At 35.4% G+C, this 27584-nt stretch overlaps 1 protein-coding gene and 1 non-coding gene across 2 annotated transcripts; one reads left to right on the top strand and one right to left on the bottom strand.

Annotated features, from left to right (window-relative positions):
• Nucleotides 1–642: 642 nt before the first annotated feature.
• Nucleotides 643–26846, bottom strand: F13B (coagulation factor XIII B chain). The gene is made up of 12 exons (XM_049769752.1): nt 26598–26846; nt 21789–21989; nt 20330–20515; nt 19237–19413; nt 18270–18446; nt 15175–15354; nt 14904–15086; nt 13072–13254; nt 6846–7046; nt 6035–6217; nt 2697–2910; nt 643–851 (listed from the first exon to the last, which is right to left on the bottom strand). The coding sequence occupies exons 1-12, from the start codon at nt 26659–26661 to the stop codon at nt 818–820; spliced, it is 1983 nt and encodes a 660-aa protein (XP_049625709.1). The 5' UTR covers nt 26662–26846; the 3' UTR covers nt 643–817.
• Nucleotides 5360–5458, top strand: LOC126005338 (small nucleolar RNA U13). Its single transcript, XR_007494471.1, has one exon. It is a non-coding gene; the product is annotated as a small nucleolar RNA U13 (small nucleolar RNA).
• Nucleotides 26847–27584: the final 738 nt, after the last annotated feature.

Below are 27584 nucleotides of genomic sequence, written 5' to 3' on the forward strand. Positions count from 1 at the left end.
AAGCAAGCATATATGTGCAACCTCAGAGAGCCTGCATATGTGTGCAACCTCTAAGAGGCAACATACATGTACAATATTAGAGAGTCAGCATAAATGTTTTTGCTTATCTGTTGAAGATAACAATATAGTCCAATAAATAGACATTAGAAATAAACATTTTGGTATAACTAATTTTATTTTTAAAACCATTTATTTATTTATTTAGGTTTTTGGGCCACACCTGGCAGTGATCAGGGATTACTCCTGGCTCTGCACTCAGAAATCACTCCTGACAGGCTTGGGGGACCATGTGGGATGCCAGGAATCGAACCCGAGTTTGTTCCAGGTTAGCCATGTGCAAGGCAAATGCCCTACCGCTGTGCTATTGCTCCAGCACTGATTTTATTTTTAAAGTTTTTGAGTCATACCAAACTGCGTTCAGAGCATGTTCCTTGCTCTGAGTTCAGGGATCATTTTTGGTATGTTAGGGGAACAATATAAGGTGACACTCAGTATAGCCACATGCAAGGCAAGTACCTCACCCACTGTACTATTGTTCCAATTCCTTTAGACCAATTTTGATAGGTAGAACAGAACAATTAAATAACAACTAAAAGATAACAATAACAACTCGGTGGTAAGTCAAATCAACCACACTGGAAATAAAACAACATATCATGGCTTTTATTTATAAAATAAATACAATGTTAAAATAAATGATCTAGATTAATAAATGTGAAATCTTAGAGGCTTTTCATTCAAGATTTTTCTTTTAAAATTATGGTCTGTAAAGAAACTCATGATGCATTGAAATACTTTTTCTTTCTGCTGTTCCTTTTTATGTCCTTATGGGTTCCTGATAAGACAGAGCCCTTTATAAGAAAGAAATTGATTAAATTAGCTTCATGTTTGTTCAATGGTCAAGCATTATTATAATCTTAGTTTTTCATAATTTCATACTATTATTTATTTTATTAACCAAAGAGTAATAAAAGCAATTGGTCATATTTTATCACCAATTCTTCTATAAAAACCCAGGCCATTTTATTACACAAATATCATTTAAAATATATTTTGTTATTTATTTCAGTTTTCTCTTGAAAATGACAACTTCAAAAAAGTATCAAAAAGGCATATAAAGGGGCCAGAGTGATAGCACAGCAGGTAGGGCTTTGCCTTACACATGACCCTCAGCATCCCATATGATCCCCCAAGACTGCCAGGAGTGAGTGAGTGTAGAGCCATGAGTAACCTCTGAGTGCTGCCAGGTTTGGCCCCCAAACAAACAAACAAAATGCCATATAAAAATTATGTAACCTGATTTTACCATAATTAAAACTGAAAAATAAAACCTCACCCATGTGTCTCTTACAAATATTTTTTCTAAAATATCAAGTGCGGGCCAGAGCAATGGCACAAGTGTAAGGCACTAGCCTTACACATGCTAGCCTAGAATGGACTGCGGTTCGATTCCCCGAGTGTCCCATATGGTCCCCCCCAAGCTGGGAGTGATCTCTGAGCGCATAGCCAGGAGTAACCCCTTAGCATCACCAAAAAAAAAAAGAATAAATAAATAAATAAACAAAATAAAAATTAAAAATAAAAAGCTTTAATTATAGTTTATCATTTAACTATTGTTGTTACTTGGGAGGCCATACTTGGTGGTGCTCAGGGTTTACTCCTGGCTCTGTGTTCAGGAATCACATCAGGATGGACCCTGTTTATCTCTTCAGCGCCAACATATAAAACAGTATTAAATTCAATTTTCTATAAGGTACTCTTTAAATATTTTTGGAAAAATGTAAAATAAAATGTTATTTGGATTCTGGTGTGTGTATACATGCAATGAGGGAATTTATATATGCAAGCTGCATATTCTATCACTGAGCTACATGCCTGGTACATTTTATCCTAGATCTTCAAACATTTACAATTTTGACTTTAGAAAATTAGATATATCATTAGACATTTTTATAATTATAACTAAATTTTCTCTATAAGTGTAAACATATATTTAATTGCCATATAGCAACATAGTTAATTGATTTCAATATTTTATGTAAAATGCTTCCTGAACACAAATATCATTTTTATTTATTGTTGTTAACAAGCTCTTTTAGCAATAGAAAAATCCAAACAATTATGTTAATTCTTATTTTCTTATACTAGGCCTATACTAGAAAACAGGGGAAAATGATCTTATCTTATTTCAGAAGATGTTAGTTTTGTGTACAAATATTGTGCATACCAATGGATCCAATAAACAATTTGTCAAAGTCACAAATATAATCTGAAAAGTTATATTTTGATTTCAAACAATTAATAAATATGGGCTTGAACAATAGATCAGTGATAGGGCATGTGGCCTACCCAGAATGAACCCTGGTTTGATCCCCAGTATCACATATGATCTCCTGAGCCTTCCAGGAGTAATTTCTGAGCACAGAGCCAGGAGTGATTTCTGAGCACAGAGCCAGGAGTAACCTCTGAGTACTGCCAGGTGTGGCCTCCAAAAAATTAATAAAGCTGTTTAATTAGCCAGTACTTTCATAGAATTTCTTTGGTTAAAGGAAACTAAAGAAAATGTTTTTTTTCCTGATAAGAACCATAAAATAAAAAATCTGAAGTTCTAGATATTTTTTAAATTTATTATAAAGGAATCATTTGAATACTACCTGACAGCCAAAATACAGTTTTTGGTACAAGCTTCTTCTTACCTTTGTCTTTGAATACATCGTGGATATCTTAACTGCCCCCTGTTACATTGCACTCTCATTTCAGATCCAAGAGTAGATCTCTGAGCTAAATATGAATCTCTGGTGCAAAGAAACTCGATATATTCACCATGTAAAATAAATGGTCTATTGTCAAACTCATATTTCAGCATTACATTATTTGCTTCCATGTCATAAAAAGATAATTTGCAAGGCTCTAAAAAAATAAAGAAAGAAAAAAATAAACTTGGTACATCCACACATTCTGTCATCTACTCAAAGTGATCTTAAAATTCCCAGCATCAGTCTGGCAAGTCAGTATTAGTACTTTAATCTTAAACAATGATCAGTGTTCACAAAAGAAAACAGTCTAACTTTTAACAATGATTTGGATTTGAAAAGGGAATATATTCTACCAGTCTTTCCGCTTAGGGGTGTCAAGTTTTCAAAGATAGCAAACAAAATTGTATGTTAGAGCACTGACTAACATAATTTTTATCTCTTCTTTTTTAATAAAATTTAAATAGAATAGTCACCAAAACCAGTTTAATTTTATGTAATATCTTATAAAAAAATGTAGAAACGGGCTGACATCCTCTCCTTTGAATATCTATGTGGGAACATAAAGATATGATTAAAATGTTTTATATACTAAGCATAGAAGTATTATTATGTCCTTCTGTTAGAATCTTTTAATCTCTTTTTTAACTTTTTTGTTCTTTATGGCTTCTGCTTACAGCCAGAACCATTTTTTTAAGATTTTAATTCATTTATTTTAATAAAGTTCTTATGGGAAAACAAAAACAAGAACCTAAAGTTTAGAACAAAGTTTGATTTAGAAGTAGCTGCTTATTCTGCTTCTGTAACCCTGGCTTTATTGTTGATATAAAGACTGCTTCAGATATGTGGCAGAAGGGACAAGGCCAGAATAGCCAGTTCCAGGAATTTCGAGGATGTTTACCAGAACAGTCAGATGAAGTAGCAACACCGTGGGCCTGTGGATGATAAACCTTATCTACTATTTCAGCTGATGCAGACCCCAAGGTCCTATAAATCACAATATAGCACACTAGATATCTAGCCATAAAAAGACATGATGAAACGCCCTAGACAACAGCCAATTAACTTAAAGGTTAACTATGATGAATTGAAGTTTCTATAACCCTATTAAAGGAGCCTGCAAACTTGGGGGGCAGGAGAGTGGTCATTGCCTAACAAAAGGTGACCCCAGTATATTGGTAATAGATTACTTCCTTGAACTTTCAGTATTGTTCATCTCCTGGTAGTCTTTGTGGGACAGATTCTGAGTTCAGAGCTAATACTTCTATTGCCATTGATAAACCAAAACAACATCAAAAAAGTAAGTATCAAGTATCAATATACCAACAAAATTCTTTGAATTTTTCATGATAAAATATGGGTATTTCCAAAGAATCAGATTATTTCAGAAAATAGTATTGTTTGTGCTCTTTTGACCTCCTAGATAACTTAATACTAATGTAATATCTAATACAGGTTAAAAGGTCAGGAATGAATCACTCATAGAGTAGATGAATCCTATAACTATATATAATGCATTAAAAATATATAACCTCATTAATTTTTAACTCAATTTCTGCCCATTAGATCTTATTTAGAAGCACTAAAAACAATAAAATTAACAGTAATTATTAAAAAATAATAAATACTTAATATAATAGTCACTGAAAAAATTATTTTTAAAATGAGCCAAAATGGAACTACAATATAGACTGTCAGTGTTTCTTATAAAATATACAAAGTTAAAGCAACCTAATAATTTATGAGCTTTGTGCTCTTATTTGTGACAAAGTAGCTGATATTTATAAGAACTTTAACTAAGAACTAAAAACAAATCTAAAGCCAGACAGATAGCAAGTATTTGAAGGAGTGAGAAAATTTTTAAGAGGGCCAGAGAGATACAGTGGTTCAATCAGCAAGTGGGCCTTTCAAGCACTTCAAGAAGTGATCCCTATGCTGAGATCCAGAAATAAGCCCTAAGCACAGCCAATATGGAAACCCTCTCTCAAAAAAATGAGATGAGAATAAAAAATGCTTAGACTATAATAATATTCTGTTTAGAAAAGTTCTATAAAACTTTCCTCTTGAATAATTTGTTGTTTCTCAGAAGAAGCTGAGAAACTAGGTAGAATATCGCCAATAACAAAGGACCAGCTGAGCTTCTGATTGAGGGCAGAGCCACAGTAGTTTGAGTCAGTCTTGGACTTCAAGTTGATGAGGTCAAGAATTGAATTTATAGTTGAGCAATGGCATTTTCTTGTAGGCATTTGACTACAGGGGAAGGGTATTTTTGTTGCTGGTATTTGCTTTTTTAAGTAAGTTTCTTGTTTAAAAGTGTAAATTAGTGGTACAGTTTTAAGGCAGCAAACCTACCAGCAATGTGCCAATATCTGCTCTTTCTCTTGTGCTGAGAAAGAAAAAAGCTAAGAAGAAAGGGAACAAAATTTAGCCATCAGAGCATCTGACAGCCTTCTGTCAGGGCTAGTAAAAAATAAATGGAGAAATTTTGGTATATGAACAAAATGCCCAAAATTCCCAGTTTAGGAGTTGGATTACAAGTAATAATTACAAGAATAAGCTCAGAACAGGCTTTGCCCTGGCTTTCTTCAAGAACATGCCATCTTTGGATCCTTTCCCAGTTCAGAAGCATAATTGGGTGCCTACACATTTGTGTGATATGTGCCCCATTAAACCTTGTTACCATATTGGCATATTACCCTCTGATGTGTACTTAAACAAAACAGCATGCTATCTTCATCCCAACACACTACATTTCCTGTATATGATTTATGTTATTTCATTATTAACAGAAGTGGCAAGATGGATGGAAAATGGGAATGAAATTTACAGACAGGGAATCAAAGCATTAGGATTAAGTTATGCCCCAGATCTTGGCCTGGTTCTATGTAGGTTTAGCGAGATAAGCAAAGGATGTTCTAGAGCAAGTAGTCAAAGGTAACCAAAAAGCCAAAGACTGTTAAGAAGTGACAGCCTCAAGGGAGAAATACGATATTAGACATACATACAACACAGGATGTTGTAATTAACATGCAGGGCTTCATGGCACAAAAACTCAATTTACTTATAAAACTTCCAACAAAAACCACCAAAGAGCTATACTTGAATTTAGTTCTGTGGTTAAGTTCACACCAGTGAGTTTCTTATTTACTTTGCAGTAAACATATCTAGCTTCCTAACTCTGAGTCTGAGCATCTTTGTTATTAAATATTTTTGTGCAAAAGTATTGAAGAATCTGACAATTGCATATTTTTCTGTATTAGAGACATGTTTGTAGTACATACCTAAACAAGATGGTGGTGTAGTCCATGTACCTGAAATACAATAGGATTTTCTAGATCCATGCAGAAAATGGTGTTCATAGCATCTATATTCTACTGAGGAGCCATTTTCATAGGGTCCTAAGGTTGAAAAAATGGCAACCCCATTTTTAATAAGTTGAGGAGAGCCACACTGTCCTTTAGATTCTGCAAAAACAATTTTATCAATAAATTTCTTTATAAGCATCCAGTGTTTTTATAAATCTTACAGAAATAAAAGATATCCCATGTAGAAGCATTTTCAGACCATGCTCATATAATTTTTAAATATGGAAAGCATAAATACATTGACCTATAGCATAAACACATATGTCCATTTCTATTGGAATATCAGAGTAACAAAATATGCATTTAAAACTATCAGAGAATTTACAACCATGATTTTTTATTTCCTCATTCTATCTTGCTAAAAGTAAATATATGAGATATTGCTCATAGTCTTGCTTTCCGCCTGATTCTAAATCTTTTTTTCACTTACAAAGAGTAGTCACATCATATATGTGGAAGAAAGTACTTCAAATCTGACATTCTACAGTAAGCTGTTTTCTGAAAAGAGACTCTCTAGCAACCCCAGGAATAAGTTTTTACAGTCTGTTGATTACTCATATGAGTTAATCATTTTGATGATACTTAAAAAGGTATATAATTTCTCTCTTCATAAAATTGACTTAGTGGAATTTGAAAAGTCATCATGGCTATCGATTGCTTAGATTTATACTTTCAACACAAGTGGCAAAGCTGATGAAAGAAGAAATGTTTAGAGACACTATTTTACCTTTTGCAACACATACAGGATATTTCACTTCTCCTCGATTGCACTGCACAGATAAATCAGACCTTGAGGCTGATGGCAATAATACATATCCTTGCTTACATATGAAATCAATTAAATCACCATGTAAAATCTTTCCATTATATTTCCACTTAATTTCTATGTTGTTTCTGTTCATAATTTCCACATCAGTAGTACATGGCTCTGTAAGACAAAATATACTTTTAAATTCTTACTCATTTTACAAATGTAAAAGTGATGCTTTTTAAAAGCAATTATTTGGTCCTGGGCTCATGTGACTTTCAAGCATATATTAGTCGTTTGCAATGCTCTGAGTTTGATCCCTGCTGTTGTATGGCTGCCCCCAATGCTACCAAATGTAGCCCCAATAGCCTTCACCAACGAGCATCACCAGGTTGAGTACTGCACTATTGCAATGAGCAATGAATCATCAGCATCTTGGGGGCACTGTAAGCAGTGATCTTGGCCCCTTACACTACTGCTGAAGTTGCCCATAAAAAGGTCATTATGACAGTCATATAAAACAATACTTTAATTTTTGGGGTTTATTATTATTAAGTCTCCTTATTTTCTTTGTGATCAATCAAAACCATTTAATTTGATGTGGTTTTTTTTGGTATTGTCAGAAAAAGTATCTAGGGTTTATTTATTATTATTTTTATTATTTCTAATACCTTTATAAACATGTTTGTAGTTATGTTTCAGTCATAATCCCAGCTCAAATCTATTATATTTGAAACCTGTACATCATTAATGTCATCAGGATTTCTTTCTTAAAAATTAAAAACCTTGCATGAAAAGTATATAAAATTTCTTAAACTTTTTGTGAATATTATAAGTGTATATAACATCTATCATGTGGTTTCTATCAATAAATGAAAGAAAAGTCCCTGTCATCAGGGAACCATTTTCTTCTAACTAAAGAAAACACTAACAAATAATAAATATACAAATTTTATCATCTTTGGCCATTTTTTAAATTACATATGATCAATGACATAGAGGAGTTCTCAAAAGTATTTGGTTGTGAGGACTAATATCTGTAAAGATGGGAATTTAATATAAGCGTAAATATAGTTAAATTTTCACAAACACTGGAAAAAGCAAGGAATGAGCCTTTTTTTTCCCTAAGAACATTCCAGACAGAGTGAACACCCTGAAGAGAGAATACTCTTGGATGAAGGAAGACTCAGGAGATTAGTGACTGGTTACAGGAAAAACAGGAAAAAACAATAGAAGATCCATCAGTTCATGATATCTTGAATATTATACAGATGGAAAATTCTACTCCTAAACACACTACTGTCCCCACTTGTAATGAGAACTTTAGAGCCAAAGGATAAATCACATGTCCAATGCTGTCTTTTGGCCCTCATAACAATATATGAATTTTGCTTAGTATTTGCTTTGATCCATTTTGCTTTATGCCTAAATACCTGAGGCAATTATTCCTGAGAGAAAAGAATGGATTTCTTGAAATTTTGTTATTCTTAGAATGTTGTTGCAAAACTCATGCTTCCATTATTATTTCAGTTCAGGACTTTTCCTTAGGACAGTACCCTCTATTCAATACATTCCTAGCCGCATCATCAAATATTTTTAAAATAAGAATTAAAATAGAGTGTATAAAACTATACCTGAATGTGATGAGATAGCATCCTAAAAATGGTTTGAAAGAGAAACTACAAAGATCTTAAAAGAACTAAAGACTTACAACTTATGTATATTTAAACACTATAAAGTCAAAGTAATAGATAAAATACTCTTATACCATATAAAAAGTAGAATAACACATGAATAACCAGTTCTTTAAAGAAACTCATAGTTATTAGAAAAAAATTTAATATCACAATTAATGCTAATAAGTATAGAAACAAGTTTAAATCAATTTTAACTGCTGAATTATATGATGAACATATTCAAGTTGATAGAAATTAAGAAAATAAATCAAATAAATTTTCTGGAGGAAAAATTGGCAATTAACCAAAAAATCATTTAAATTTTGAATCTTTGGGGCCGGTGAGGTGGTGCTAGAGATAAGGTGTCTTGCAAGCGCTAGCCAAGGAAGGACTGTGGTTCAATCCCCGAGCATCCCATATGGTCCCCCTAAGCCAGGGGCAATTCTCTGAGCACTTAGCCAGGAGTAACCCCTGAGCAGTCAAAAAGGTGTGGCCCAAAAAAACAAAAAAACAAAAAAAATTTTTTTTGAATCTTTTTGATCCAGGAATACCTTGTCAGCCAACTTTACAACAGCAATAACAACAACAACAACAATCCAAGATAAAGCATGTGAAGTAAATTAATAAATTAAAAAATTAAAATCATAATTTTACTTTATAAGGGTTTAGTGAAAAGTAAAATGTTTAGCATATAAATGTTGAAGACACAAATATTTAGGCAGTCAGTGATTGTTTTAACTATGGCATAGCTACATTATGGAATAAATTATAGTATTATATATTGCAAAAGTATCTCAAGCCATATACATAATATAGTTTGAGTGGAAAAAGTTACATAGTCTTTTCATAATAGAAAGAACATATTTGAATTATGTGTGTTTGTGTGAGTGTGTGTGTATTTGCATGTGTGTGCATGCACCTATAAATTTGTAAAAAATGTTAAGAGGGGACAGAAAGAGAGAGATGGTACAATAACTAGGGTGCTTGCTTTAACTGCAGTCATCCCTGGCTCTGTCCCTGAAACAATGTATATAGTGCCCAGAGCCTCATCAGGAGTCATCTCTGAGCACATCCAGGAGTAAAACTTGACCACAACTGAGGGTGGCCCCCAAACCAAAATAAAACCCAAATCTAAGTTATTCACAGCATTTTTAAATAGCTATTTTCTATAGTTGCGTCTATATTTTTATTTAGTCTTGGAAAATAACAATTACTTTTTTATAGTTTAGAGGATTAAAATTGTTCATTACCATTTTGAAGTAAGGGAATCATCAGTAGTGCTGGGGGGGCAGTGGCCACTTCTTGTGGTACCCGGCTGATTATTAAGAAACTGAGAGTTTCAGAGCTGGAGCTCTGAATGTATTCCTTCTCAGCACCTGTGTGTCATGGAACTAACAGACCCACATCTGAAGTCAGTTGAGAGCTAAGAAAGTCCTACCGAGGAGTGTTGGGATGAGGCAGTGAGTATTGGGAATTGAATTCACAGCCTTGCTTATATAAAGCATGCACTATAACCTCTTTGAGCTATTTACCTCTGCCACCTCAATTACTTATTTTAGCTTATAAATTCCAAGCTAAATTTATTTATAATACCTCCATGTAACAAGTTCATTGCAAGCGTTGTGGACCTGTGGACCTTTATATTAATTTTATTTATTTATTTATTTATTTATTTGGTTGAGGTCACACCTGGCGGCGCTCGGGGGTAATACTGGCTTTGAGCTCAGAAATCACTCCTGGCAGGCATGGGGGACCACATGGGATGCAGAAATTCAAACCACCATTCATTCTGAATCAGCTGCATGCAAGGAAAAATGCCCTACTACTGTGCTATCTCTCTGGCCCCTATATTAATTTTAAAGGTAACTGACAAAGCTAAAACCCTAAGCAAAAAGGCTTTGATGAGAAGTAAAGAGTATTTTCCAGAGTTATCTCAATTTTACTATGGAGGAGTCAAATGAATAGTAAAAGTAGGGTATTGGCCTTGCATGCATCTGACCAGGTTCCAGACTCAGCAACCCATTTGGTCTCCTGAGCACCATCAGAAGTAATCCCTGAAAAAAGAGCCTGGAATAACCCTTGAGCACAACTAGGTTGGCCCCAAGCAAAACAAAATTTGCTAATTATTTAGATTATAGTTTTCTTCATTTTACAAGTGTTAGTTTGAATTATATTTAGAAAAGATGTAAACATGTTTCAATTTGCTCAATAAGATATAATGAAGAGGACTATTCAAGAGAGAATGAAAAGCAAGAAAAATTAAAAACAGAATATCCCATCCTGGACAGAAATTAGTTGATTTTTTTCCAAAAGGTATTGTGTTGTAAATAGTGACAATAATAGTTATGGTAAAGGACTTTATTGCTAGTAGAGAAGGAATGAGCAATAATATAGCAGGTATGGCGCTTGCTTTGCATACCGCCAGCCAGGGTTAGATCCTCAGAATCCCATATGGTCCCCCAAGTACAGCAAGGAGTCATTAATGAGTGCAGAGCCAGAATAATCCCTGAATATCTCTAGTGTGGACCCAAAACAAAAATAAAGACAAAATAAAAGAAGAAGAAAAGGGAGGAGGAGGAGGAGAGGGAAGAAGAGGAGGAAGAGGAGAAAAAAGAGGAGGAGGAAATGGAAAAGAGGAGGAGGAGGAGGATGAAGAGGATGATGAGGAGGAGGAAAAGGAGGAAAAGGAGGACAAAGAGGAGAAAGAAAAGGAGAAAGAGAAGGAGAAGAGAATGAGGAGGAGAAGGAGGAAGAGGAGGAGGACAAGGAGAAGGAGGAGGAATAAGAGGAAAAAAGAAGAGGAATATGAGGAAAGAGGTGAAGAAGGAGGAGAAGAATTAGAAGAAGAAAAGAAGAGGAGGAGGAGAAAGAAGAAAGAAGAGAAGGAAGAAGAGGAAGAAGAAAAAGAAGAAAGAAAATAGGAGGCAGAAAAAGGAGGAGGAAGAGAAAGAAGAAAAAGGAAGAAGAAAGAAAGAATAAAAGAGGAAAAAAGAAAAGAAGAAAGGAAGAAGAAAAAGAGAAAATGAAGAAAGAAAGAAAGAAAGAAAGAAAGAAGAGGAGGAAGAGAAAGAGGAAGAAGAAATAAAAAAAGAGTAGGAGGAGAAAAGGAGAAGAAAGAAAAGAGGATGGGGAAGAAGAAAGAAGAAAAAGAAGAAAGAAAAAGAAGTAAAAAAGGAAGAGGGCCAGAGAGATAGCATGGAGGTAAGGCATTTGCCTTGCATGCAGAAGGTCAGTGGTTTGAATCCCGGCATCCCATATGGTCCTCCAAGCCTGCCAGGAGCGATTTCTGAGCATAGAGCCAGGAGTATCCCCTGAGCACTGCTGGGTGTGATCCAAAAACCAAATAAATAAATAAATAAATAAATAAATAAATAAATAAATAAATAAATAAATAAATAAATAAGGAAGAAAAAGAAGAGGGGAAGAAGAATAAATGAAGAAAGATGAAAAGAGTAGGATGAGGGAGAAGAAGGAAGAAAAAGGAAGAAATAAAAGGAGAAAATGAAGTTGAGGAAGAAAGAATGAGAAAAGAAGTAGAAGAAAGAAGGAAGAAAGAAGAGGAGAAAGGAAGAAAGAAGAAAGAAAAAAGAGAAGGAGAAAGAGAAGAAGAAAAAAATAAGACGAGGAAGAGGAAGAAGAAAGAAGAAAAAGGAAGAAGAAAGAAAAAAGAAAAATAGAAGAGGAAGAAAAAGAAGAGGAGTAGGAAGAAGGAAGAGAAGAAGGAAGAAGGAGGAGGAGGAGGAGAAGGAGGAGCAGGAGGAGGAGGTGGAGAAGAGGAGCAGGAGGAGGAAGAGGAGGAGCAGGAGAAGGAGGAGGAGGAGGAGAAGAAGAAGAAGAAGAAGAAGAAGAAGAAGAAGAAGAAGAAGAAGAAGAAGAAGAAGAAGAAGAAGAAGAAGAAGAAGAGGAGGAGGAGGAGGAGGAGGAGGAGGAGAAGGAGGAGGAGGAGGAGAAGAAGAAGAAGAAGAAGAAGAAGAAGAAGAAGAAGAAGAAGAAGAAGAAGAAGAAGAAGAAGAAGAAGAAGAAGAAAGGAAGAAGAAAGAAGGAGGAAGAAGAAGACAATGATGATGATGATGATGTTTTCCAAATCCTTAGATGCTTATAGAAATCATAAAACACTTAAGGAAAAAAATTGGAAAAGAAACACTTAGGAAAAATATTTTAATTCCTTTTTTCCTATAAGACATTATATTAAAATCACATAAAAACTAACATATATAAAGGTAAAACAAATTGTGTTATGTCTTAAAAAATTATTTTGGGAGATGTGTAATGTACAGCATGGTGATAGAATTAATAATCTATTTTCTATTTTTGAGAGCTGCTAATATAATATATTTGAAGTGTATTCATTCTAATAACAATTAACAATAGCAATTATTGTGTGAGGTGAAAGATAACTAAGCTTATAATAATCATTCTGCAGAATTGTTACATGACTATTTCACTATTGTCAAATTGCACAGATTAATTGTATACAATGTGCCAATAGCATGTCCATGAAACTAGAGTGAAATTGAATTCTCTCTTACCTAAGCAAACAGGAGTAGGTGACCATCTTCCTTGTTCACAATAGGATATTTTCGCTCCACTCAGTAAGTAATACTCATTGCATCTGTATTCCACTGAGGATCCTGAGGTGTAGGATGGCAATAGCCCATCAATAACAGCCCCATTTATTACATTAGGAGGAGGGTTGCAATTTTCAATATTTGCTAAGAAAAAAAATATTTTTATTATATTGATTGCAAAATAGTGTAATAATAAAATATTGTACCCACACCTAGGTACCTCCATAGCTATAATAATATAATATATAATAATATAATAAAATATAACATAATATAATATAATTTTAAAAACTGATTTCTAAATTCACAAAAGATGAGGAAAATGTTTTTAGATAAAAATGCTTTGTCATTTACTAAGCAAAAATAAACAGCAACTCTTTTTCCTTTGTTTGCCTATTATTTTACTTTCCTCGCATGGAAAATGTTATGATAGTTATTTCAGAATGCATACAAAAAAAGACTGGAATGATATTACAGTGGAGAGGGCTTTGCCTAACACAGGGCTGACCCAGGTTTAATCTCTGTTGTCCCATTTGGCCCCCTGAGTCTTCCAGGAATGATTTCATGTATACAAAGGAAACTACTATTCTTTCACCTAAATGTGGTCATTTCTTAAACTGCCCTCTTATCACTTTTATGTTTTACCTTTGCACTGATTTCATCTATAATCAAATAACATATAAAAAGTCTTTTTATCTCTTTGTTAGAGATATTGTCTTATTAGGGGCCAGAGTCGAAGGACAAGACCACACAATTGAAATAAATCAAAGCAAGACTTTATCCCATCTACCAACAGCTCCAAAATGACCGACAAGGGTTATCTCCTAGAGAAGTGACCCTGCCCGGGGATCATAATCCATGTTATGTAGGGCTAGAAGCAGGGAATCTTGACTTTTAAATTGATTGGCTGTTGTCTAGGATATTTCATCATGTCCTTTCATGGCTGGATGTCTAGGGAGGCATATTATAGTTTACAGTGGCCTTGGGGTTTGTGTCATTATTGTTAGAATAGAAATTTAGCCCTTAAATGAAAAATTAGCCTTGTTAGCCTTAAATGGAAACCTAATATTAATTTGCCAAAATGGCATCCTTTCTGCTCTATACTTCACAATCTTACTGTTGTCTTTTTTTAAAAACCTAAACTATTTTCGTCTTATACAATATATTCAAATAAACTGGCTTGAGGTGAGTCACTTTGGGTTTGATCCAGCAGTGAAAACTAGGTTGGGATGGTCAGTATCTAGGAGGAGTAATGAGACCTCCTGACCCCAGTAAAACTATAGATCAGGACAGCTCTGAGAAGGTTGCAGGGGAACAAAAGCGTCATAAGTATGATGGACCCAGATTGAGACTCAGGTAACTCAATCCAAACTTCATCCGGTATTTGAGGAGAGAAGCTCATTCTCGCAACCAGTCCCTCAACTGTACATGCATTATTAATTTTTCTCCAGTTGTAGATCATTCCTTATGTGCTGCCATTTAAATTCAGATCATGAAAAAAAATGGGTCAACACCTAGCAGTCATGAGGAGGAGGGACCAGAAGAGGAAACACATTGGGATACCTAGTAGTATGCGTATTCCAAAGTAATGTTTTAGTTCCTTATGTTAAATCCTTAATTTAATCCCTTCAATTTTACAGAAGTCTACATCCACACAAACATAGAGCAGATTGACATATCAGTATCAATTTGCTTGCAATTCATCTAAGCAGCAGTCTCTTGGGTTAAGGGTGTACAAACAAGGAGAGTGAAATGTTGACAATCGCTTAGCTATTGATGTAGTGTATACAGACCTACACACTCGGGAGCAAGGGTCCATTTCCCACGTATACACGTTATTTCTTTTGATCCTCGGAGATTGTAGCCTCTTTCACATCGGTATGTGACTCTATCTCCACTGTAATAATTCTCAGAGGACAGAGTGGGGGCACCGTTCTCAATGAAGGGTGGTCTCTCACAAACAATTCTTTTTCCTTCTGAAAATGGACAATTGAGAGAGAGAAGACCAGTGAGCTCTCTGGACTAATTTCATCGTAGGGGAAGTTTATTTGAGGTGTTGCTAACCAATGCATTTTGGAGGCTCTGACCACTTTCCATTCTCACAACGTATTTCTTCGGATCCCTGTATCTCAAAATTAAATTCACATTCTATACGAAGTACTTCCCCGTGACGATAAGTTGTTGAATAACTTTGAATTGTGGAGTTTAGAGGTAGAGGTGGAGGAGGACATCGATTTCTTCTTCCTAATGAAAATGTCAACATATTTAGTTTGATTTTTACAAAACCAATAATGAAGACAGAATGCATATTCATTAGCCAGGTGCCATATGACTATGAAATTAAAGTTTGTCCCCTTGATCCTGACATATTATTCACTTTCTCATCTAATAACCCTCTTACTAGTAGGTATGAGACTTGCTTCTATACAGTTATGCTTTGCCACATAATATTGCAGTGTCCTCTTCCTATATCAAAGCTTCCTATATCTTCCGTCTATAAGGTAAGGGGAAGAAGGGGGCTGTGTACTCTAGGCAGTCAGCAAGAAACAGATCCCTTTCATCTAGCAGTCTCTATGCTCTGCATATTATCAACAAACACTGTGTTTGTAAGTAGATTCTTTGTTTTGTTTTGTTTTGGGGCCATACCCGTTGTTGCACAGGGGTTACTCCTGGCTGTCTGCTCAGAAATAGCTCCTGGCAGGCACGGGGGACCATATGGGACACCGGGATTCGAACCAACCACCTTTGGTCCTGGATCAGCTGCTTGCAAGGCAAACGCCGCTGTGCTATCTCTCCGGGCCCTGTAAGCAGATTCTTTCCCACAATCAAGTGTCAGATGAAACTGCAGTCTATCAACCCCTTTATTAGACTCAGATAAAGAGGAATCACTGTAACTCTGCTCACAATCCTGATCAACAGGAACTGTAAAGGCAAATATGTGACTGAGCTGCTTAGCTTAGCAGCAATATAAAATGAAACAACAAAAACTTTACATCTATTATCTCTAATCCAGAAGTCACTTCAGTCATTAGCAAGTATTAATTCTTTTGTGTTATAAGGAAATGAAAATGTAGAAGTAATAAATGGAAGATTTGTCCTTAAATCTATCTAGATTTGAACTTTCTGTTTTTAACTATTCTGAACGTATTAGCTCCTCATTGCTGCTGACTTATTCTTACAGCTCAGAATCAATTCCACTGACTTAAAATCCAGGTGTCAGTCAAGCTGCAAGACTTATGGTTCTTTAGGATAGAAACACTTTCTCTGCTGCATTAAACTTTTGCAGTTTGCTTACCAGCCATGGAACATCACCCCATCTCTTTTCACTCCAATCTGTCATTCCCATGGTCATGGCTCCTACTTCATCTCTGTAGTCAAATATCCCGGTTTCCCTCTCATCACGACTCTTGTAATTAGAATGAGTGCCCACCAAGATGTGACCTGATAATATCCCACCTGAAGTTTCTTAGTTGCATCACACCTGTAAAGTTCTTTTTGCCATATTATTGTCTATCACTTATTTTAGAAATTAGGATAGAGGTTCTCCGGGTAGGGGAGAAATACATAGTTTGTCTACCACACTGTCTATCCTGTGTATAATGATTATATACTTGAAAAATAGTAGACATGTTTACACAGTTAATAATTTGGATGGGAGAGAAATAAGTGGTGCAAAAAGTATTATGCTATTTATCTTTGAAATAATATGTGATAAAAATGTTCTTTCAATATTCCTCTCTAATACTAGCTCAAGGTTGAGTACAGCTTGATTAAAATTATTGTGCAGTGCATTTAAAAATTGACTCTCTTTCATTTCTTCTAACACTTATTTCAAATTATTATCACTCCCTTAATGCCTGTCTTGAATATAAGCTGTGGTGGAGGAAGTGAGGGGGCATTGGTGGTGGGAATGTTGCACTAGTGAAAGGGGGGTGTTCTGTTTATGACTGAAACCCAACTACAAGCATGCTTGTAATCATGGTGCTTAAATAAAGTTCTAATAAATAAACAAATAAACAATCTGTCTTCCTGTCTTTCTCCTCTTGCCAACAGCAACATTTTTCCTATTACAAAGAAAATAGAAGCCATTAAGACCTTTACTTCCCCCATTCTCCATCCTAAAATTCCTATTTTTTCATTTCAGATCTATTTGAAATATTATCTACCACTTCTATGAAGCTCTCCTGTTCTTAAAAAGAACATTCAATACTTGTGCATACACTGTTTTATCACTTGTCATATTTTAGCAATTACTTTTCTAGTTTCCTCTACTAGATGAGATTTTCCTTCCTAGCTCATTGTAGGTATGTTTGCATGACTTTGGAATTATTTAATAGGTTATTTTAGCAGTTTTTAAACACATTCAGTTGAACATATCCAGTAGCAACTTAAATACAGTCATTATTTTTTGAGATAAACTTTACCTAAAATAACTTCACTTTTAAATTAAACTTTGAATTATATTTCTTTATGTTTTCTGATCTCTCTCCTATTATTTTAGATACTGCATTTTCACATCAGAAAATAGATAGCCAAATAAGAAAACACATAATATTGAAGCTGCCATTTTAGAAAACTTGAATCTAGGCATTCCCAATAAGAAAATTTATCATTGTATAACAATATGTTACATATATCATATGTTCCCCTAAGCACTTTCAGGAGCTACCTCCAAGCAGAGCCATGAATAACCACTGAGGGGCCAAAGCAATAGTACGGTGGGGAGAACACTTACCTTGAATACAGATGACCTGGTTTTGATCCTTGATATCCATATTGTCCCCTGAGTACTGCCAGGAGTGATTCCTGAGTCTAGAGCCAGGAGTAACCCTTCAGCATTGCTGGGTTTGGCCCCCAAACCAAAGAAAATGGTAACCACTAAGCACCCTTGGATATAAAAATCCCTTCCTTCAAAAAAACATGTGAAATCTCTAATCAGAGATTTAAAAATAAGTTGAACCAGTATACTAATTCTAAAAACTAATAGCAAATTTAAGATTTATTCACATAAGATGTGTTGGTTGCCGAAAAGACAGTATTTTTTTTTTAATTATATGCAGGACAAGAAGTATATACCACTAAAGATTTGTTTAGAGTTATATGGTTTAAAGCTGATTAGGACATATTTATTTGTTTAAATTTGAAATTTAAAAACTCACCTTCACATACTGGGGACTTGGGATACCAACCAAAGTTGTAGCACTGAATTAAATCAGATCCACTTAAAAAGTAATTTTCATGACAGAAAAATTGAACTACATCGCCTTCATCATAAGATTGTTTTATAGGATGAAAATAGCCATTTTCAATTAACCTGAGAGAAGAGCATTTTAATTCTAGAAAATAAATTAAAATAAAGACAATTATTATATTTTTCTCCTGCTAGCCTCAGACTTCACCTCCTATTTGCTATATCTGAAATAAAATAAATAAATTTGCCATTTTCTGTTAAAGAAATAAGTTTGTTCATTTGTAGTTTATAAATTATGTTTATAATTTTGTTTGTTTTTGGTCACACCTGGCAGTGTTCAGGAGTTACATCTGGCTCTTCACTCAGAAATCACTCCTGGCTTGCTCGGGGGAAGCATATGGGGTCCGGGAATTGAACCATAGTCTGACCTGGATCAGCTGCATGCAAGGCTACCACTGTGCTAGCTCTCCGGCCCCTATAAATTATGTGTCTCATTTATGTATTTAGTAATGCTGTGCAAGACTTGAGTAAATAATATTTGACTGAGGCGTGGAGTGGTGGTGCAGTGGTAGGGCGTTTGTCTTGCATGCTGCTGACCTAGGAAGGAACCCAGCTCAATTCACCTGTGTCCCATATGGTCCCTCAAGCCGGGAGCGATTTCTGAGTGCATAGCCAGTAGTAACCCCTGAGTGTCACCGGGTGTGGCCCAAAAATAAAACAAAGCAAAACAAAATACTAATATTTGACTAAATTACCATAGATAAAAGACATTTTATATTAATTGAGAGCTTGAAATGATAAAGAAGAAAAAAAGAATGTAGAAAGTAGTCCATAATAATGGGAGAGGAAATTATCATATTATATAGTATATTATATGGCTATGGGAGAGGAAGTTTTTATGGTCAAAGTGGGTTGCCTTCAAAATGAGCACCTACTGGTACACGTTGGTGTGAGAGACCACCCATAGGTCTGACACTCCACCTCCTCCATCCTGTTTCCTCCAGTGGTATAATAGCCTGCAGAACATTCATACTGAATCTTTTCATTCACTTGGAACATTGTTCGTGTTGTGGAATAATTTCCATGAGATAATTCAGGGGCCGTACATGTTTCTAAAAATAAAATTATTCATAGGAACTTTGTTATCAAGCCTAGAAGATTAAAGAGAAATATCAAAATGTAGTTTTACTACATTTAAGTCATGGTGACTGGATCAACACTTGCCAAAATTGTGACACAGTTGACATTAGTTTTTGCATCTCTACTCATGTTTTTCACCCACTTTATATCTTCAAGTTAGTCTTCAAATTCAAGACTACGGCACTTGACCAAAGGCTTAGATAATAAGAATTCTTGTACTATATGACATGTATGGTTTTGCATAAAATGAATAGTTTACAACTAACAAACTTTATTCAAATTAATGGATTATATTAAAACAGACATAATGGAGCCTAACAAATATATAATATATGAATCATAAAATAATGAATTAAAAGCACAATATAATATTTTCTATAATTCTTCCATATGAAGGAAACAGCAATTTATATATGGTGCTAGAAACAGTTTGCTAGGGTTCTTTTCCTTTATTTTTCTCAAGTTATTGTATTTTATTATTATCAAGAACTACTGAGGTGAGTGTGCTGTGGAAGCTAATAGTATTTGAATTTAATAAATACCAATTATTCGAGTAAAATTTGTAAATATAATTAAGAGAAGTTATATTAAATAAAATATATGTCAATATGAAAAGTACTAGCCAACCTAGCCTATTATTTCTGTTTTAGAAAATTATTGCTGGGGGCCGGCAAGATGGTGCTAGAGGTAAGGTGTCTGCCTTACAAGCGCTAGCCAAGGAAGAACCGCGATTCGATCCCCAGGTGTCCCATATGGTCCCCCCCAAGCCAGGGGCAATTTCTGAGTGCTTAGCCAGGAGTAACCCCTGAGCATCAAACGGGTGTGGCCCCCCCAAAAAACCCCAAAAATAAATTAAAAAAATTAGAAAATCATTCCTGTACAAAATACCTTGCTCCTTCCTACAGGTTGGTTGTGAAGACCATCCATCAGCAAAACATTGAACCACTTCTTCATCTTTCCCTCCAGCAGTTTTGTATCCTGAATCACAGCTGTAGCGCATATTCTCATTAAGTTTGTACAATAATTTTGCATCAGTGATATAACCATTATTCAAATTAGGTTTAGTACATTTTTCTGTAGGGGAAAAATGGCTCTTGAGAAGGAGAACATATATGCCTTGCATAGTTATAAACACTTTAACCATTTTTTCAACAAATTATCACTTTATTGCTCCATAAAACTTCATAGTCATTCCATTCTGCATTGATAAAATCTGTATAAACTACTCAAATTCTTTGAGTTTATAGTCATTTTCAAGAACTTGCAACAATATGAGTTAGATACTAAATTTATCAGTATTTTATGGCATTCAACCATTTCTAAAGCTCAATTACAGAACTTTATAATCAATTATACGCTTTGTTTACAATTACAAGTTTAGATATGTTTAGTACTTGCTGTGGGAGTCACTTTCTAAGAATTAAATCATTGAAGGAGAATTCTCCCTCCCCATTTTATCAATAGAAAACTAGCTCAGTATGGTTAAATCACATCTCAGTGATGGAACATGATTCACATGAGGCAATCTGACTTGCATCTTGATTATTTTACAACAGTTCTAAGTCTGTTTTCTTTTTATGCGTGCCTTCTATGTCAATGTTCTGGCTTCAAATGTGAAAGTGCTAATAAACATTTATTTTTGTGTGTTCTAGTTATATCTTTATATATTATTATATTTAATAATATCTGTATTAGTTATAATCTGGTCTTTGACAATACTGAAAGTGCAATGCTTGCTTAAAGTTTTCCCTAGAATGGGTATGCTTATAAGATCTATCAACAATCATAACATTGTGTCCATAGATACAACTTCCTTTCTAAGTGAAACTAACCCAACCAAAGCTCTTTAGCTAAAGTGGAGTGTTTAGGATAATACTCCCACAAGAGTGGAAATGGAAGCCAATTTATAGATATTTCAACTATACTGTAGACTGACTCAAATTAATGAAATTAAGCAATCTTATTTCCTTTTTATTCAGGTTTTTAAGAACATACGTTTCAATGAAAACTATGAAAAAAGAAGTTGGTTTACAGCAGACTCTTAACCTACCTAATGTCACTGTTAAAAATCCTTTTCTAGCTTCCTTAACACAGTTGTCTGGATAAATCCCTCAATTTAGTTCAGTTGTATTTCTACTTTTTTTTTTTTGGTAATTCAATATATAGCATTTTCAGGACATTACTGAAATAAATTTTAGGATATATGTATTTTATTTTTTATAAAAGAGAATAGACCAAAAAGAATTTTGCTCTTTGTCTATCTGCTGTATTTTCCCAGACTTAAATTTATCAAAACCAGAGAACCTGAACAGTATGAACATGATGCTGAAGTACCTCAGAAACTTACTGAAGCATCTTGGTTTTGGAGACCAACCCTCTGTGGTACATATGGTCTGACTCTCTTGTTTCCCAGTTTCAGTTGTGAAACCCGCCAAGCAGGCAAAAGGTACTTTATTTCCTACTTTCATTGGAAAATAATAATTTCTAAAATTATAGTAATATAGGGCGATATTTCCATTTTCCACAGTAGGAAGATCACAGGGTTTCTCTGAAATGAACAAATGTAAAAGTGAAGAATATCTAACACATAACATTTACAATCAAGTGACGACACATTTTCCACGGAAAACATTTGTTCTATATATTTGAAAGTACTTTTGTGGCAGTCTTTTCCAATATGCTAATGACTCCAATACCTAAAAGTCAGAAGTAAGCTGTGAAGATATTTCCTCAGGGACACATTCTTCATCCTTATAAAGCAACTTATATATAATAAACATGTAATAGAAACTACTTAAGTCCTTTTGAATTTTCTAGTATCCAAAAAAGAACAAATAAAGTCAGAGGAAAGTCAGATTGAAAGTAGATTTTATTTGATTTTAATGATTCACAAAAATAAAATTTTATAGCAACTTTTATTTGATTCTGTATTTTAAAAATATTTTTAATAAAGTGGGGGACGGAGCGGTGGTGCAGCAGTAAGGCGTTTGCCTTGCACGAGTCTGACCTAGGATGGACTGCGGTTCGAACCCCTGGCGTCCCATATGGTACCCTAAGCCAGAAGTGATTTCTAACTCATAGCCAGGAGTAACCCCTGAGCTTCACAGGGTGTGACCCAAAAACCAAAAAAAAAAAAATTCATACTTTTTATTTTTTTTAACTAAATCTCAAGTCCAGTGCATGCTGATACAGCCCAGTCCTTTTGGATTCAAAGCTACTGTATTTGATAGCAGAGCTCTAGAACACACCTTAAGATAGAAAAATTCACAAAAAGTTTAAATAAAGGCCTTTAATTTTGAAAAAAAAAATTTTAAGCTGATAAGCCCTAGTCACTCAGCTGTGTGTTACATCCATGATGGGAAGTTTATACCCTTTGATCACCTCCACTGCCCAGCCCTGAATCCCATCTCTGGACTCAATGTTTGCTGGATCCTTGGGTGGGATAGCCCATAGTCTATGATGGACACAGACCAGGTTTTCTCTGGGCTTTGCTCTCCCCTCCACCTCCCTCCTTCTGCCTCCTTCTTATAGTCTCCCACTCTAGTAGGAGCACCAGTGGGTTTAAAATTAAAATTATTTCCTTTCTTCTTTCCTCCTTCCCTCCTCCCCTTCCTTCCTTCCTTCCTTCCTTCCTTCCTTCCTTCCTTCCTTCCTTCCTTCCTCCCCTCCCTTCCCTCCCTCCCTCCCTTCCTTCCTTTCTTTTCCTTCCTCCCTCCCTCCCTTCCTTCCTTCCTTCTTTCCTCCCTCCCTTCCTTCCTCCCTTCCTTCCTTCCTTCCTCCTTTCCTCCCTCCCTCCCTCCCTTCCTTCCTTACCCCCTCCCTCCTTTCCTCCCTCCCTCCCTTCCTTCCTTCCTTCCTCCCTCCCTCCCTCCCTCCCCCCTTCCTTCCTTCCTCCTCCTCCCTCCCTCCCTCCCCCCTTCCTTCCTTCCTTCCTTCCTCCCTCCCTCCCCCTTCCTTCCTTCCTTCCTTCCTTCCTTCCTTCCTTCCTTCCTTCCTTCCTTCCTTCCTTCCTTCCTTCCTTCCTTCCTTCCTTCCTCCTTTCCTCCCTTCCTTCCTTCCTCCCTCCCTTCCTTCCTCTCACCCTTTCTTCCTCTCGTCCTCTCCCTGTCCCTCTACCCCCCCCTCCTTTTCCTGGCTTTGCGTGCCCTCTGGTGGACCTAAGAGGCCAGGAGCCATAGTCAAGGCAAAACTGGAGTCATATATGTTTTGGAGTTTGGAAACACCACTGGAGTTTGGTCTTACTTGAAGCTCTATGCTTGGTGGAAGAGTCATTTTGTATACACTTGAAGTGGGGGTGCTTGTTGCTTACTGGATAGTGGCAGAAGTGGTGGACTGCGGTGCCACAAAGCTTGCACTTAAAACTTGTCTGGTCTGTTTAGGAGTCCCCTACCGAACCTCTGACTCTGATCACTTTCCTGATCCCCCTTACTGTTCTGCCTTGGAGGGTACAGACACAGCCCCTGTCGGAGAGAAGGAAGATTAAGATAAGATGATGGAGAGATGGGGCCGGGCGGTGGCGCTAGAGGTAAGGTGCCTGCCTTGCTTGCGCTAGCCTAGGATGGACAGTGGTTTGATCCCCCGGTGTCCCATATGGTCCCCCAAGCCAGGAGCGACTTCTGAGCGCATAGCCAGGAGTAACCCCTGAGCGTCACCGGGTGTGGCCCAAAACAAACAAACAAACAAACAAAAAAAGATGATGGAGAGATAGCATGGAGATAGGGCCTTTGACTTGCATGCAGCACGATGGTGGTTTGAATCCCGGCATCCCATATGATCTCCCAACCCTGCAAGGATCAATTTCTGAGCAGAGCCAGGATGGTCTCAAATTTTGTGGAGTTCGTGTCTCTCAAATACTGTTTCTGCTTGGGGCGGCAGGTGGAGGGGGCTAGGGATGCAGTGCTGGGCTTCCCCAATTCACTGTTGGCCTGGCCTGGCCAGAGCAGGTCGGGATCCCGGATGCCTGGTCTGCTGTGGTTCCTAAGTTTGGGAACCAATTGCAGTATTCAGCGCCTTGAAATAACTGTTCCAAAAGAGGGAACAATTCCATCCAAAGGAGGGAAAATTGTGCTTCTAGAATGCTATTTACGCTGTCTTAGTTCAAATACTATAATATTTTGTAAACATTTATAGAACGATGTCTTCGATTATTGTTTTTTTTTTTTTTTTTTTTTAGTGTCCATAATAATCCCCTTTTTCCTGTGAGCTCTTCATTCCCATTTCCATTCCCATGGCACCACGGGTTTCCAGTGATTTTCCCAGGCTGTACTAAGGTAGATTGCTCCTGCCCCCAAAGGAGCATGTTGCCTGCCCCGGGGCCTCCAAATTCAGGAGCAGTGAGGAAGGCGAGGAACTCAGACAGTGAAAAAAGGAAAAGGCCAGGCATTTAAACCATATGCAATATCAGGAGCGAGCAGATGGATGGCTGCAAATTTGCCTGACAACTATCCTGCCAAATCAGGTAGCATGCTGGCCACGGTGAGCAGGAAGAAAAGGGGAAAAAAGAATTTTTCTCAGTGGAATGTATTGACCAAACACAAACTTTTGCAGAAAGGAATTTGTCAGGTCTGGGTAAGCTGTAAAAGGTTAAAAGTATTGTCTATTTAAAAAAAAATACTCAAAATCAGCTATTAAAACTAGAAAAGACTCATCAGAGCTAATAAAGAAGTTAAGGAAATAAAATTGTTGTGGGCAGAAATGTGGGGTGCTATTGAGAGAAAAATACTGTCTAAAGCCTAAACTAGCCCCAAAGCATAAAGGCCTGTGAGACACAGGATCCAAAGGCAAACTAACCCAATTGGATTCACAGGTTTCCCAATGGGAGGTGGAATTTGATCAAGATCATAATCAGAATATTTTGTTTCCATGAAGTAAGATTATAAATATACAACTGTAAGAAATTAGAGTATTGCAGTGTTCACAGGATAAAAAATAGATAGCAAATGCAGGTGTGCATTCTCCTATTTAGAAAAATAAAAGCAAACTATTCATGCTAAGATAATCCTGTAGAATTAAATGCATCAAACAATAAAAATTTTTACTTATTTTATACTGGTAATCTTATTTATAGATCCTTTTTTAATACAGAAAAATTGTAATCAATTGTTCAGCTAAAAGGTAATTCTAATCTGTAGGATATTTTGTTTTAAGAAATCTCTTATTAGGAGTTAACTGGTAATTCAATGATTTTCAAAAATATACTTGCTACTGAACCTTTTCTTTCTCTTCCATCTAGTAAGTTTTTCTATTTTTTAATAACTTTGCCTTTGTTCTTCCTGAAACAAATGTATTATGATCAATTGTGTCAACTATGTGATATATTTCCTTTAAAAAAATTAAAAAAAAAAAAAAGAAATCCCACTAGGTGTTCATTTCATTAAAACTCTGATGCTTCGTTTCTAACTTTGCATAATCACAGTATCTGATAAAATGACTGGGATGGTTTCTTACCCTTCCAATCTGATGGCATTGATAGTTGTATCACCCCACTGTCTGTTCTCATGCTAATCCACACACTAGCCAGCTTCACTAGCTATGAAAATTTCAAATAAGAAACTCACAAACATTGCTGTCCTAGACAGTTTCGATTTACACCACTATCCTCATAATTATTATCAAAGCGTTATTTTTTACCCTCAAATTATCTTTTCTTACATACTCAATTATATGTTTCTCCTACTAATCAATATTCTAATGATTTCAACCAAGAATAAATCAGTATAAAAATATCAAAGTTCTATGAGTAGAAAATCTTGCTCTTGATTTATGATTATATCTTTTTCCAAATTTCACTCTGTGAACAGAGTTAAAATTGTGCCACTTTATGATATTAGGAATGAATTCCACCATACAGCTTAGAACTAAGGTTAAACTAGAACATCTAAATACTAGAGGTGTTCTTAACCTGAACATCTTTTAAAGTACTAGCTCACTAATCTAGACACACAAAAGCTGTTATCTTATTTATTTTTCTAAGTTTTGTTACTATAATATATGAGTTTGTTTTCCTAAAGAAAAACGTTAGAACATATTATAATTACATTTCTAAAAATCATGCTTATACAATTTTTATATAATTAAAAGAAAACATGATAAAAACTCAAATTGATTTTAGGATTTTTTATATTTTAAAAATAAAGTATATAAAAATTAACTTTACCTTCTGCATTGAGTTCTCCTGAAATGATAAATATGATGATAAATACCAAGTATTGAGACCACATCTTCTCTAGTGTTTCATAGATAATAAAAATGAGAAATGCTAGTTATTTCTCATTAAGTGCACAATACTTCTTTTGAAGAAAAAGTTAATTATTTACACCATCTGTCTAAGTCCCTTTGTAACAAGACACAAGTTTCATTTAAAAGATTTTTGAATTATACTAAAATAACAGAGTTATGGTCCCTGACAAAGCTTATCACTCCACAGGTGGCCAAGGATATGTTAGTAATAAGGGTAACAGTAGCAGCTCATAATAATTAACTCAGTGCATAAAAAAGCAAGGTAAATTCTGAATGTTCATTCTCAAATGTAAGCCCACAGAGTAAAGTTCACTGTGGTATTGATTTCTCTACCACCACTGATCAATTAAAAAATAAAATTTAACTTAGGAAAAAGGGATAATGAGTAATGTGTTAAAATAGCCTGATTTCAAATAAAAACCAGATCAATAAAAACAGGGAAGGAAGGAAATAGGGAAATCAAACAGTGGAAACTAGATTTTTAATGGTGATTATGATGCAATATGGATAGATGTCCACATTTCAAGTTGTATACTTAAAAGAAAAATTAGCTACAAAACGTCTTGAGAAGATGAAGCACCTACAATTGTCCAATTATATTGCTATGCACCTGAAACCTCTATATTATAAACCAATACTCAATAAAATTTAAGCTTCTAATATGGTGTGTAGATTGTATTTCTTACAGATAAAATGACCTTCATTGTCCAAAGCAATGACAGACTATTTGTAGAAGTAGTGGTGGTGGTGGTGGTGGTGGTGGTGGTGGTAGTAGTAGTAGTAGTAGTAGTAGTAGTAGTAGTAGTAGTAAAATCTAATGTTTTGACAGTTGTATTCGGTGGCAGAGGATAAATAAAGACAATCCTACCTTACTGTCCCATCATCCATTTGTGACAAATGTTTT

The sequence above is a fragment of the Suncus etruscus genome, chromosome 3 (assembly GCF_024139225.1).
Source record: "Suncus etruscus isolate mSunEtr1 chromosome 3, mSunEtr1.pri.cur, whole genome shotgun sequence".
Classification (NCBI taxonomy): Eukaryota; Metazoa; Chordata; class Mammalia; order Eulipotyphla; family Soricidae; genus Suncus; species Suncus etruscus.